Below are 14,181 nucleotides of genomic sequence, written 5' to 3' on the forward strand. Positions count from 1 at the left end.
AGCCAAATAACTAGGGCTGCAAACGAACCGAGCCGAGCTGAGCTTAGACTTGTTCATGTTCGAGCTCGTTTGACCAGACCATGTTCAAGCTCGGTTCGAAGTTTGCCGAGCTTTTTTATTCACTGTTTGAGTTTAGTTCGCGTTCATGTTCAAGCTCGTTTATTAAGCTTAACGAGCCTCTAATCGAGCCGCTCGATAAATCTAATCGAGCCGTTAACGAGCCGAGCAAAACACAAAACAAATTTTATATTAATATTCTCATTAAACAAAGAAAGTGATACGCCCTAGGGTTTCACCAATTCGATTTTGCCCTAATTTCTCTCAAATGAGCATGAGAGGAACAAAACAAGATCAAAAGCAAAGATTTTCCACGGTAAAAATCCTTAGAGTTGTGCACTTTGATGATTTTCGGATTAGGGCACAAACCCTCCAAAACTTTGAAGGAAAGAGAGAGAGAGAGAGAGAGAGAGAGAGAGAGAGAGAGAGAGAGAGAGAGAATCAGGCGTGAATTAGGATAATTAAAAAACCTGTGTGTGGGCAGGAGTTTTTTATTTTTATTTTTATTTTTTTAGTGGGAATATTTGGGCCAGAGCATTAATAGCAATATCTTAATATATTATTAATTAAATAACGGTATAATAGTTAAATAATATTAAATATATTATTAGTTAAACAATAATATAAACTAGCTTAGTTATAAATGTTAAATATCTTTTTAGTTAATAGTTAAATATTTTTTTAATTAAATAAGACATAATCTAGCTTTTTAATCGAGTTTTTAACGAGCATGTTCACGAACTCTAAACGATCTTGTTCGTGAACATAAACGAGCCGAACGTCAGGGTGTTCAAGCTTGTTTATTTAGCTATCGAGTATTGTTAAAGTTGTTCAAGCTTGTTCATTTACCTTATCAAACGAACATAAACGAGCCCTTATCGAGCCGAGCCACGAGTAGCTCATCGAACGCTCGGTTCATTTGCAGCCTACAAATAACACCTGAGCCAGGTAGCTTATCAGCTTATGTATATCCTGGGTATATAGTATATAATGGTCACTGGAGCAGCATCATCTTCCTCCAAACTTAATCTCCTATGGCGAACCGATGGTTTCCTAACTGTCAATGAGAGAGGAACTTGTGAAGCTAACGTCATGAAGGCTTGGTGGTTGATTGTTGGCATCAGTGTTAATACGGATGAGTCTGTATGTTAAGGTCTCCCTCTTAATGACCTATGTGTTGCCCAAACCTATGAGTTTGTCTTTGAGACCTGCTTAATGGCTTCGATATCCCAAAATGAGGTTGATGGAGATGAATGATTCAAGTGTTCTCTGCCTTTGTTTATATAAAAGGCATTTTGAGAACTCATGAATTTAAGCTTCATGCCTTTGTTTATTTAAAGAGACGTGCTGGCAACTCATATGTTACACAATTGACTTATGTTTTCATGTTTCACTTTTTCTTGGATGGTCCTCTTTTTTGTAAGTTTCTGTGAGGCGTGATTTCTGCATTCTTTGTGCCTATATTTTAAACCTTGACCTCTTAACTTCTCATCTGCGTTTGATTTGCAAGGCTAAGGGATTGGAAGATGGCAAGTGAACTAGTTGAAAAAATGGAGCTTTCACTCTCATTACTATCTGTTGGGCTTCTGAATCAACTCATTCATTTTCTTGGAAAAAGTGGAAAGATCGAGACTATGATGAAGGTTAATTAAAATATCTATTGTATCTTAAATGCTTCAATATTATGCTTGCATGGTGATTTTTTATAATTGTCTTAAGTGTATGTTTTTTGTTTTTGTTCCTTTTTGTTGTGGATTTGCCAGGTCTTATTTCTTAGACAATTATCATTTGGTTCTAATTGCAATGTCTGCAAAAGATGGGCAACGTGCTTCTATTCGAAATACAACTATTTTCAATGGTAGATTGGGACAACTGGGATACATGTGGCAGTATATCTCAAGCAGATAACTGTTGGCAGTATTTCTATTGCTAGATGTCACACATACTTCTGGAGATTTGCTTGCTGATATCAATTTTCTTCTACATTTCCATTTGTCTGTTGTTTTCTATTAGCTAGCACATTCATGCAAATCTTCTTTCAAATTGCCTAATCTTTTTAATTTTAGTTCAATGGTTCATTAGTAAAGCCAGACCATGATGATAGCAATTTCATTTTGGCAAGCCCTGTCACACCCCACACTGCCCCCTTTTGACAATTGTCGGGTGCAACAGAGAAAAAATGTATAATTCCTAATATTCAAGGCTCAAAACCTTGACAAATTTAATATTTTTATTACATTCCTTTATAAAACAGAAACATTTAAAATCTTTTCTTTATATCATCAGTTATACTTACAGAGTAACTAACCATTAAAAACATTTTCATAACAATTGTTTATATACCTTTGCTCGGGACTCATCTCATAATACAAATTATGATGCGGACATCCGACGGTGGACGTTAATTAAAGGAAGAGACGAAGATCAACGGCCGAGATCCCTCCATTTTGTCTTAGTTTATTAATTGTATTTTTGATTTAATTATACATTTTTTATTTTTACCCTTACTTAAGGGTCTTGTCTTATATAAGCCCAAGGGCCAAAGTTGTATTTTAGTTTCTTTTAAGGCCTATATATAGAGGCCCTTGCTCTAGTATTAGACGATGATGGATTATTAATTAAAAAAAATTGTCTACACTCTTGTTCTTTAGGAAGAACTTCGGTGAGATCCCTATGTGAGGGAAGCGTAATACCCACCAGCCACAGGATGTGTTCGAGCTCGTGGTTGAAGTCCCTAGGTGATGGCATCGCATCACCCTTCAGCCGCAGAATGTGTCCGGGCTCACGGTTTATCTTCTTTCCCTATCTCCTTCCCTCTCTCTTTCTCCACTTGCCATCTTCTTCCATTATTCCTCTATCTAAATCCCCCACCCTCCTCTTCTTCCTCCTTTAACCGCTGGCTTTGTCACGACCCGGCCCGGCTAGCCCAATTATATCGGGGCGGGAACAGACGATCGTACGGAAGAGCATAATTACATAACATAATTTCATTTAAAACTTAAGGTTAGAACATACATATCATGGTCCCCTTCCCCACAACCCTCCCCTTCCCCACCGAAATCCACACCTCCTCCCTCTTTCTTTGGCTCCACCCATTCAAATCTTGCATTCAAAACCTTCTAATTTGAGCCCTTCTTATTTTGGGAATAATTTAATTTCATATTCAAATAAATTTGAATTTTGAATTTATTTCCTAAAATGAGAATCTCTATTTTAGGAAAGTTCCTAAATTCATGCCCATTTGAATTTTAAATAGGGTTGGAATTAAATCAATCCTTCCTAATTTAAAATTTTAATTCAAGCAAGCATTAATTTCCCTCTCTTAAACCCCTCCCCTCCTTGAAGCCGCCGGCCCTTCCTCATCCACAAGTTTGAATTTTAAATTCAAATAGCCTCTTGATTACTTTCATAAATTAGTCAATTGTTAATTTTCAAAGCTTCTTAAATTGAATTCAAATAGATTTGAATTTCAAAAACCTTTTCTGATTAATAAATCCATTTTGGGAAGCCCCTCCAATCCTTCCAAATCTGAAATTAATTTCAGATTTAATTCTCAATCCCAATTCATGCTTGATTCACATTCATTGAACCTAGACACCTCATTCTTCCCTCTCACTTGACCGGCCCCTCTCTCCCCGCTATCCTAATGATTTCCTTCCTAATTAAAGGCCAAAATTAAGGAGATAATTAATTCCTCCCTTCCCTCCCTTCTTTCTTGTTTGAATTTCAAATTCAAATCCATTAATTAAGGGAAATCTGAGATTAAATTTTAGATATTTAATTTTTATTAACTCCCCCGCTTCTGTTCTACATCAAATTAACCTGAATCTAGTCAGCTTTCATATATTTATCCTTGCCCTTTCATGTAATAACAGTCAGAATAAGAATTTGATGAGCTATGAGGCTCAAAAAGATATTCAACTCTAATATATTATTTTAATATATGAGACACAATACTTACCTATGTATCAACAAGCAGAAGTAAGAACTGTATGTACTTGCAAAATGGGTTCAAAGGTACTATATATGACCTACAAGAGCTTGGAGGCATGAGTGAACATTAGTTATCCACATGCTTTTGTTTGACTCAAAGAAGAATGCCTAAAACACATCAGATTTTTGGTTTGTGTGCTTTTGGTTTTTTATTGGCGGGCTTGTTAACCTCTGGAATAATCCAAGTTTAATTTAGATTGTGGCTTTCATTCATTGGAAGACCAAATGTACGATTAAATAAGTTAATGCCTACCCAATTTGATCGGCATTAGGGCTTACATATCTATCAGAAGGCCCATAAACAAGACTTACAATTGCAAGAATGAAAAGACCTTGTAATGTTACCTTATAAATAAGTTTAATTGATTGATTTCGGTTTAGTTTAATGAACTTTACAGCCTTGTTTAGTCCCAATTAATTGGTTAAAATGGTGCTTTTATTCATTGGAAGACCCCTAATTTGTCAGTTTGGTTCTTGACAAAGTTTGATGCTTGGAATAAACATGATTTGAAATGTGTGATTTATTGCTCTATTTGTGAGTTGCACAAAGAATTGTGCCTATTAGTTATGGCATTTGACATATCTGCATGTTGGACTTATGACTTGTATATTGAAATTGGTCCAAAAATCCGTCTTATGATCTTCTCCTATAGGCAAGATGACCCATTTAATAGAATTTAATTTTTGACGTAGTGCATATTTTAATATACATATTGAGATGATTCACCAGGATTCTGAAATTAATTGAGAGTTAATAAGGTCATTTTTGTGTCCTTTACTTACATGATCAACTAGGTTGACATTATGCATGAGAGAAGGCTCTAGAGTTTGGGCTTTAACAGATTTTTTTTAATGATTTTTCCACCATAAAATGGGTATTATAGTTATTTAGATTTTCCATCGGTCTATTAGAACCCCTGGCAGAGATTTGAAATCATTGAGAAGTCCAAGGGGCATTGGCATACTTTTTTTTTCTGTATTAGTAACCTTATATCATCAATGCATTGGTAGAAATGTCGATGTTTTCATGCTTTTCATAGATATGTATGTGTTTCATGATGGTTTAGGTAATTTAAACACCATTCAAATTATGATATTTTGATGCACTTTGTGCACTTTTCAAGGTTATATGTTTGAGTAAATGTAAGGTTGGTCGTCGGTTTAGTTTACTTTGCAAAAGTCAAATATTGTGATCCTGATCTTTAGGAATTGTTAGAGACTCTTTGTAAGATTTATACAATTTAATGGTCCGGCCGTGTGGTCCGGATTGTAAGACCCATCGATAGACAACTTCTAAATGAAGAAGTAAGCCCTGATATTTGGGAAAACTTCTAAGTGAACTCATCTATCCCATCCTAAACCTACTAGCTACTTCTAAATGCAGAAGCTATAGGATTTACTTAAACAATCGGGCAACTCCTAAACGGAGCCGTAAGTCCGACCCAATTCAAATCATCGGGTAATCTCCTAAAAGGAGTCGTAAACCCCAAATCATGATAAAATCAAAACCAACCTCTAACCACTTCAGTCTACTTGGGATTTCGAAGTGGAGGCAACCCATGTCTGCTACTTATATTTCATGGATACTACAATCAACGGTTATTAGTGTTAGTAGACTAAAATCTACGGTATGCCTGGGGTGAAGGAACCATGGTATCTTGATCGGGTTTACCTGCATCTACCATAACTGATTTAAAAATAATCAAACTTCTAAAATGATTCATCCTTAATTGAGAGTTCTCTTCTGCGTAATAAAAGGGGTAATTAATTATGAGGGCTTGTGCTTATAGGAAGCGAAGTCCCAGAACTATACAAACCCTGATATAATCATGGGGGGAATCTGGTTAATTAAAATTCCAATCTAACTTAGGGAAAATGGACCTTAAGGTTGCAAAAAGCGGGGTTCATGCCTATGCATCATCTTTTCCTGTGCGAACAACTGCCTTTTCAAATGTGTTTTAAATCATATAAAATGATTTTAAAAGAGGATGAACTAGTTAAAGATAAAGGTCATTAATCTCAATTTTGCTATTCGTTTTTTAATTTGATCCTCAACTTATTTTGAGCAAGCATGATGGGCTCAAAATTTATGTTAACATCGACCAATTTTAGCTGGTGCAATTAACTGCAACACCTCAATCAGCAAGCTCATGGAACTTGGTCTATTTTAGCTTTCTGCATTTAACTGACAGCTTGCTCAGCGCACCAATTGATGAGCATCTCATTCCAATTGTTTCTGGCAAATGATCTACTGAAATTAAGTTCCACCCACCTTTTTTAAATTTCTGATGTGCTTAGTGACTTCATTTTTTTTTTAATGTAATCCCGTCTATGAACAATCTTGTGATGTTTTAGTTTAAACTTTCTTCTTTCTTGCAGTTATTTCACAAGATAGTAGCTTCTGGAATTGTAGTTAGCTTTTCCACTTATTCAGTTCTATTGAAGAACCTTCTGGCTGCTGGAAGATGGAGGAAATATATAGAGGTGAGGAGTGACGTATTAATCTGCATTTTATGATGTCGAAGCTGTTTACTTCCGGATAATGTCTTAATTGGCATAATCAGATGTCAAAGAGTTATAGCATTCTAGATCTCGTCCAGATAGAAAGTGATATGGCAAGTTTATAATTGTTTTGCTTCTAAATTTTGCAGAAAGCATTTTAATCATTGAGCCTTTCTTGTGCTGGGAATGTTTTGCTTTTAAAAGTTGCACAGCCAAATGTGGTGTTCCACTAGGTTAAATCTTATCTGCCATCTTGCTGAGCTGTTTTCTGTTATTCATTGCATGCAAGTATCTTCTTGTTGTAATTATTTACCAATCTCCATGATATTTTTATACTACAAATTCCTTGCTCATTGCATAACTCTCTTTGTTAGCCAATGCAAAACCATCAAATTGCTGTTGACCTCTGTATAATGTCAAAAAAAGAAACAAAAAATCATACCTACCAATGCAAAACCATCAAATTGCCTAGGATATGTGGCACAATCTTGGATTCCTAATTAATAATTATAATTATAATGCAAGGATGTATTTTATAAAACTTACCCAAAATGTTTTAGCAGGTGTTGAGCTCCATATGTGATCCTAGGGGTGTTAAAACGGGTTAATTAGTTGAATTCGGGTCCGACGTGAAGTTGACCTGTTTTGAAACCAATCAAGGAAGACCTGAACCCGACCCTTGGCAACTTGGATAACCCAAAACCGACCCGATAGCCTATTTTGATTAAAAAAAAATTGTAATTTGTCAACTATAGAATTTAGTTTAATTGATTAAAAATAGGAAAACCATACTAACAAGCAACAGGATTTAAGGAAAAAAAATTAAACATGTTACTTTCAAGTTAAAATCGGGTTCATGTGTCAACACGAACTCAACTTGCAAATTAAATGGTTCACCCAAGCTTGGATTTTTTGGGTCAGGTTGTCGGTTCCGGTCATTTATTGGCACCCCTATGTGAGCTGCAAGTTAATTCAGTAGAATGAAACAACAATTACAGAAGATGGAGACATTTTCACATGGAATTGACGAAGTATTTTCTACATTCATCATTATTTTTGGCAAATGGCATGCTCTAATGCATTCAAAACGTTGAAATGATATAGCAGGTTTCCCATATTGCTCGTGTTGTGACATGTGGAAATGATTTTCTTTTGTGATGAGAGGAAATTATAAGGAAGTTCATACACTCACACATTTTTAAAAAAACGATGATAATAAATATACATATATATATGTGTGTGTGTGTATTCACAAGTTTAAGATATGTGGAATTAACAAAGTCAAATCAGTTCATAACTGGAGCAAATTCATCTTAAAGCGATATATTTATAGCGGAAGTTTAAGATATGTGGAATTAACAAAGTTAAATCAGTTCATAACTGGAGCAAATTCATCTTAAAGCGATATATTTATAGCGGAGACTTCTCTAAAATATCGCTACTAATCATTCTCCAGTTTTTAATTATAATTCTTTTTATCTTTTGATGGGCCAACTATGTGTTGCTCCACGAGACAGCCGAATGGACAAATTCTTTTTATCTTTTGTTTTCTTTTATTTTTCCTTTAACTCACGTTTGTTTGTCGATAGATATTAGAATGGATGGAAGACGGAGGGATACGGCCATCACTTCAAATGTATTGTAGTGTTCTTTCACATGCTTTAAAGTACGAAAGCATGAAGCATGCCGTTCTCATTCAAGAAAGAATTGGTAAGGACATTGTTGCCCCCATAATTTCCCCTCTTAATGAAATAATTTAGTGATTTTAGATTTTTTTTGTTGCAGATAGTTCTTCATGATTTTCTTAAGTGTTGTTTCATGCATGTGTTATTCCCAGATATCTTGAAAATGATCATCTATTAGCACATTGAGGTTTCCTTTGGAACGACTTTCTTAATGCTTTATAAAACTGTTTTTTAGTTAAAAAAAATTTGAATTAGAAATTTTTGTACTAAAAAGTTGTTTTAGAAAACAATGAAAAAGCTGTCCCAAACAAAGCCTGAATCAGTGTTAAAAAGGGCTTTTTTTATCAGTTTCAACCTTTCCTTTTGTTCTAGTGAGACTATCTTGAAGCAGGTCGCTCACTTTTTCTAAGAAGGGACAGCTGGCATCATTATTGAAAAAATAGAACTCTTACTGGCTCAGAACCAAACTGATAGGAAACACTTGAGTTCCCAAGTGTTTCTCACCAAAACTGAAGTTGATCCGATAGAAACTGCTGTCCACAGCAGAAATACAGCAGAAATCTGCTGTTTACAGTAGAAAAACAGCAAATTGACAAGGAAATCTGATAGAAAACGAAGAAAAAACTCTTGTATTTCACTAGTAGAGAATTATATTTTAATGAAAAGAATACTGGGATTTGGGAAAGATAGAATTTTGAGTTGAACTATATTTCATGTTGTCTTATTGTTGGGATATTTTGATTTTACTTCATATCTTATGCTTTTTATGTTTTATATTATTCACTCATTAGTATATACAAATTTATCATTTTAGGTTTACGCAATCTTTTAATTTTGAGGCTTACGCCTCAAAACGCCTTGAGGTTTACGCCTCGCCTCACGAATGAAAATCGCCTCAATACCCGAATACGCAATTTTAAACATTGGCTGTCCCAAACAAAGCCTGAATCAGTGTTAAAAAGGGCTTTTTTATCAGTTTCAACCTTTCCTTTTGTTCTAGTGAGAATATCTTGAAGCAGGTCGCTCACTTTTTCTAAGAAGGGACAGCTGGCATCATTATTGAAAAAAATAGAACTCTTACTGGCTCAGAACCAAACTTAGAAAATCTGTTTATCAGACGAGAATTTAAGTATAGATTGAACATTGGACTTGAGAAAAAGAGTGAGAATAATTAACTTTATTCCATAGAAATGGTATTTATTTCTTTTTTTGAATAAAACCCTTCCAACCAATCATATCTCTTATGTCAATTTTTAAGTTTGGCTGGCTGGAAATACCAATTTAGCCTACTAGAATGGAAGATGCAATCAATTAATGAAATTCCATATCCTGCCCTTCCTATCTTTATTCTCAGAAAATACGTAGCAACAACATCATGTTCGCTTTAAGTTGGCAGCTTCACTAAAATGTAGTCGTTTACACAATTCACCTTGATCTGTTGGTTGGGAGCTTAGGCTATCAACTAAGAGATCTTGGATTCTAGTCTTGTGTATGCGATGTGTGTATGATTTTGCCTTAATTGACCTAAATGTCCCAAAAAAAATTGTAGTAATTTTTTTATTTAATTGAGGTTTATTTTTGTTTAGTCCAAGTTGTAGTGAGGAAAACGGGGCATTAATTATGTGATATGACATGTCATTCTACTTGGAGTGAGCTGGTATGACCTTTTTCTGACTTTTGAGAGGTAAAACCATTATATTTAGAGATGGTCATTATTCTCAGCGGATTTATCATTTATATGTGTGATGAGGACATCCATAGAAGATTCCGGCACACGTACCATCGGAGAGGTCGTCGAGCGACGACCATGATTCAGAGTCTTTATTTTTGATGTTTTATTTTATTCATGCAATTTCTATTTCATGTTTTTCCATTTGTACCCCTAATGGAGAGGAAGGGGAGAGTGATGAGGACATCCATAGAAGATTCCGGCACACATACCATCGGAGAGGTCGTCGAGCGACGGCCATGATTCAGAGTCTTTATTTTTTATGTTTTATTTTATTCATGCAATTTCTATTTCATATTTTTTCATTTGTACCCCTATGAGGGAGTTAGTGTTTATTGTAGCCCAAGAGCAATGTTGTCTTTTTTTAACTTTTATTTTCGATTAGCCTATATATAGGCTTTATCATTGTATTTGGTCTTAGTTTTGATGAATGAAAAAAAAAATTTGCTCTTTGTTCTCTTTGTGAGTTCACTCCTAGATCTCTTAGTGAGTTTGACGGAGAAACTAGATCTCTTTGTGAGTTTTAGAATTCGCCCAAGTTAATTGTGTGAAAATCTGGATTGAAGATAATTGAGGTTAGTGAATTCGTAGCCGCTCGAATCCCTAGAAAATTCCCTCTCTTCCTCCCCTTGCACTTGCTGCTGCCTAGCCCTAAGCCTCCCAAGCCGCCGGCCACTTGGCTGCCACCTCCCGCCTGCCGGCCACCCCACACCGTGACCCGCCCCTTGCCCCTTCCTCTAGCCGCCGGCCGCCCCTTCCTTGGAGTTTCAATTTTGAAATTTCAAATTGTCATGAGCCATTAAATGTTTCCTAATTTAGCTCCCTAATTTATGCAATCAATTTAATTGAATTTCAATTTCAAATTTGAAATTCGAATTGATTCAATTAATTGTCTTCATAATAGGAAGCCTTCTCCCCTAAATAAAACTGAAGTTTATTCTCAGATTTTGTAAAAATCTGTAATTAAACTTGTGGTCCCCACTCTCATAATTCCTAAGCTCCTCTCCCCTCTCCCTATGGCCGGCCCCCCTTAATGGTTTTCTCTCTCTTCCAAATTACATTAATAACATCACAAATTCAGCCCAAGTCTTCTCCCTCTTTGCCGCCCCTCTCTCAATCCTTGGATTAATTTGATTTTCAAATTAAATCCCTGCACAATCCATCAAAAAATCTAAAAGAATTTCAGATTTCCTGCATTACCTTGGGATCCTCCTCCATAGCCGATCCCCTCCTTCCCCCACCCGAGCTCCTCCCCCTCCCTCCTCGTCTCTTGGCCGCATCTCTCCCAGGTGACTTCTTTTCCGTCGTTTTGAGGCCAAGATCTCCGATAATTATGCATGGAGGAACTCGATTGGAACTTTGGATTTGTGCATGACGATCGAGATCAAGTCGACATCATCCAATCCCCATTCTTTGACGTGGGCTTTGATTTCGACGACACCATTGAATACATCGACCGTATCCATTACACCTTAGTTGACGTGATCGACGAGCAAAGGTCAAAGGGACGTTGGATCATCATTGGACGACAATCATCCTCCACCACTCCGGCCACCTATCCAAGAACGACGATCCTAGGTTCATTCTTCCTCGGAGTGACCTCGATTCTAATGTGGAGACTCTTCTTCCGCTAAGCCTAGACTATTTGAGCGTTTGGGCTCCAAAGGTGAAAGTTTGCATTATTAAATTGTGGATTCTTGTGTATCGTCGTAGTTTTACAATTGCTCTTTGCGTTTTCTTGAATTGTTTGGTTAATCGACTTCGCTCTTCTTTGCCTAAGCAAGTTAAAGACTAGGAACTCCGAGGATCAATCCTTGTTATAAGTAATAACTTTATTTTGGGATTACTTTGTTAATTGGCTCTATTTAATTTCTTAAGTAACTCCTGGTTATTTCACATCAATGTGAGCATTCAAAACGTCGATGCTCTGGCTGATAGGATGTTCCACATCCTATTTACCATACATCCATCATCCTTTGGATGTTGCTTGCTTGCTTGGTTATCAATTATCATGTTATCATTGTATTTATTTTTTATCTATGATAATTTTTTATACTTGTCCTTATTATACTCATATCATTATTTGGTTATAATATTATGTTTTTAAAAACACTTTATCAATCTAATATATTTTTATCTGCAAATCAAGGTATGCCCTCATTAGAATTCACAGCTTGGAATTGGTTGAATATGGTTATTGATGCCAATGTGAGAGTTGTATGCATCATGCATGTTGAGCATGTTTCATTATAATAAATAGCATTTCCCTTCAAATTTTGCAGTTTAAAAGGCGTTATGTATATTATTTATTTACTTATTTATAGAATTCTTAAGCAAGATTTGTAATATATAGCTCAAAAACTGAACGGTGTTGAATGAAGGAGGAAATGAAAACACAAAGAACAAGTTATGAATGATTACACGTATAAAATAAATGTTTCAAAGCATGGATGAATGATTGTTTATCTTCTAATATTTTCATGGATTGTTAAGATCCCATTATGTTTGTTTTTTTGCTTATCAAGCTTGGCAGACATTTTACTGAAAGCAATTTCTGTGAAACTTTCTCAGACTCACTGAGAGAAAAGGTGGGCTGAATTTGATTATATGAATGTGCCAAGTGTTCCAAGCTAATAGGCTGTACAAAGGAGTTCAGTTGAAACTGCGATACAGATCCAGAACAAAGTAGATGAACAAAAAATCAGAAATTATGGCAATAATAGATCATGGAAGTCCAACTGCATATCTAAATCGCAGCTCATGGTGTCATGGTAGTTGAGCTGAGGTTTCTCATGCAACAAGTTCAGAATTCAAAGGTTGGTCTAAACAGAGGGAAAATTTGTCCCAGAGGATTAATGAATCTCAAAGTTTTGAATCTATTTTTGAGATGAGCATAATATGTAGATAAATAATCTTTTGCTAATTTCAAAGCAAATCTAAAAGTTGAGGATATCCTGATACAAAATTTTCTATCAAAGAGTGCTTAGGCTCAACTTTTCTTCAAAATAACTGCTCATCTAATTACTCTTGTCTTGTGGAGTGCTATAGCAGGCCTGGTCTCATGCTTCTCCATTCTCTCTTGAATACATGTATGCAAACCTATTCTGAAGCTTTTGGTTCCATGAACTTCTGAATTCTTGATTACTCCAAGTGCTGATCAACTCCAATAATCTGTTAATTAGTGAATCATTCTGTGCAGCAGCTGCTTCAATATAATACAGGAAAAGTTCGCCAAGGTCAGAAAGAAGTCTAACAATGGAGGCAGATAACGAAAGAAACTAACAGGAATCAGACTTTTTGAGTAAAGATGAGAAGAGGGTATCTTCTGTTGGCATTTTCTAGCTGTCTGTTCCTATTTTGGTGTTGAATTTGTGGCTGGTGAGTTCCATCATGCTGTGATGTTACTCTTTGTTGGCCAGTCTCATCTAATTATTGAGCTATTTTGACAACTGTTTTGACATGTTGCTCCTCCATCCTATGAGAACTTATTCTGTGTGGAGGTCAGTCAGAATGTGCCACGTCACCCAGTACATAGTGGTATCCAGCACCAGTACGGAGCAAAGAAGTGACTTGACACGTTCTGATTGACCTCTGTACGACATCTGGTGTCCGCACAAAATAATTCATTCCATCTTATTGGGTCTTGGGCGCCTATTTTTGGTTGATTACGACATCTATGACTGTGAGACATATTTCTAATTTGATGAGTATTGGAACAGGAAAAGTTACTGCTAGTGGTATTACTCCTACAAGTCATTGCTTGCTATGATATTTGGGATATGCTTCTCATAGATTACATTAAATTATTTCATGCTAAAATATTTAGGTTGGTGGAGTGTTTAATATATTGGCATGCATACACATATAAATAGAAGTTGCCAGAGAAACATAATTTTTTTACGTGAAAATCCAAAATGAGGAAAAATTATGGGACCTAACTCAATTGAAGTAATTTATTATGTAATTAAATATGCAAGAATCTACTCTTTTCCAGAACTAAGAAGTCATGATTATATACAATTGAGAATATTTGTCTTATTTTATATCGAGTTGTGTCTACGACCAAATAACAAAATTTCGTGATAGTGGTTGATGGTGATGGCTGGCGATACCGCGATAATATTTGAGCAAAGCAATATAATTCTTCAAATCTATTGGAACTTTTTTTTTTTGAGATAGTCAATTTGGTAAATTTGACTAGAATACAAAACACTT

The 14,181-nt window shown here is 35.6% G+C and overlaps 1 protein-coding gene across 13 annotated transcripts in view; it reads left to right on the forward strand.

Moving 5' to 3' along the window:
- Positions 1-13,709, forward strand: part of LOC110092138 (pentatricopeptide repeat-containing protein At2g41720) — a 36,554-nt gene extending 22,845 nt beyond the window's left edge. The window contains exons 7-12 of one of the 13 annotated variants that reach the window (XR_003701063.1): positions 1,568-1,700; positions 6,430-6,534; positions 8,142-8,262; positions 12,538-12,782; positions 13,018-13,055; positions 13,166-13,700. Coding sequence is in view for 4 of the 13 variants with exons in the window: in XM_020816539.2 (XP_020672198.1) it covers positions 1,568-1,700; positions 6,430-6,534; positions 8,142-8,262; positions 12,538-12,563 (385 nt within the window). In the remaining 9 variants the exon portion in view is untranslated. Of the gene's footprint in view, positions 1-1,567; positions 1,701-1,820; positions 1,968-6,429; positions 6,535-6,701; positions 6,786-8,141; positions 8,263-12,537 lie in introns of those variants that run through there. The other 12 variants (XR_003701062.1, XR_003701065.1, XR_002302564.2 and 9 more) reach the window with 12 other exon arrangements.
- The last annotated feature ends 472 nt before the right edge of the window (positions 13,710-14,181 follow it).

The sequence above is a fragment of the Dendrobium catenatum genome, unplaced genomic scaffold (assembly GCF_001605985.2).
Source record: "Dendrobium catenatum unplaced genomic scaffold, ASM160598v2 fragScaff_scaffold_665, whole genome shotgun sequence".
NCBI lineage: Eukaryota > Viridiplantae > Streptophyta > Magnoliopsida > Asparagales > Orchidaceae > Dendrobium > Dendrobium catenatum.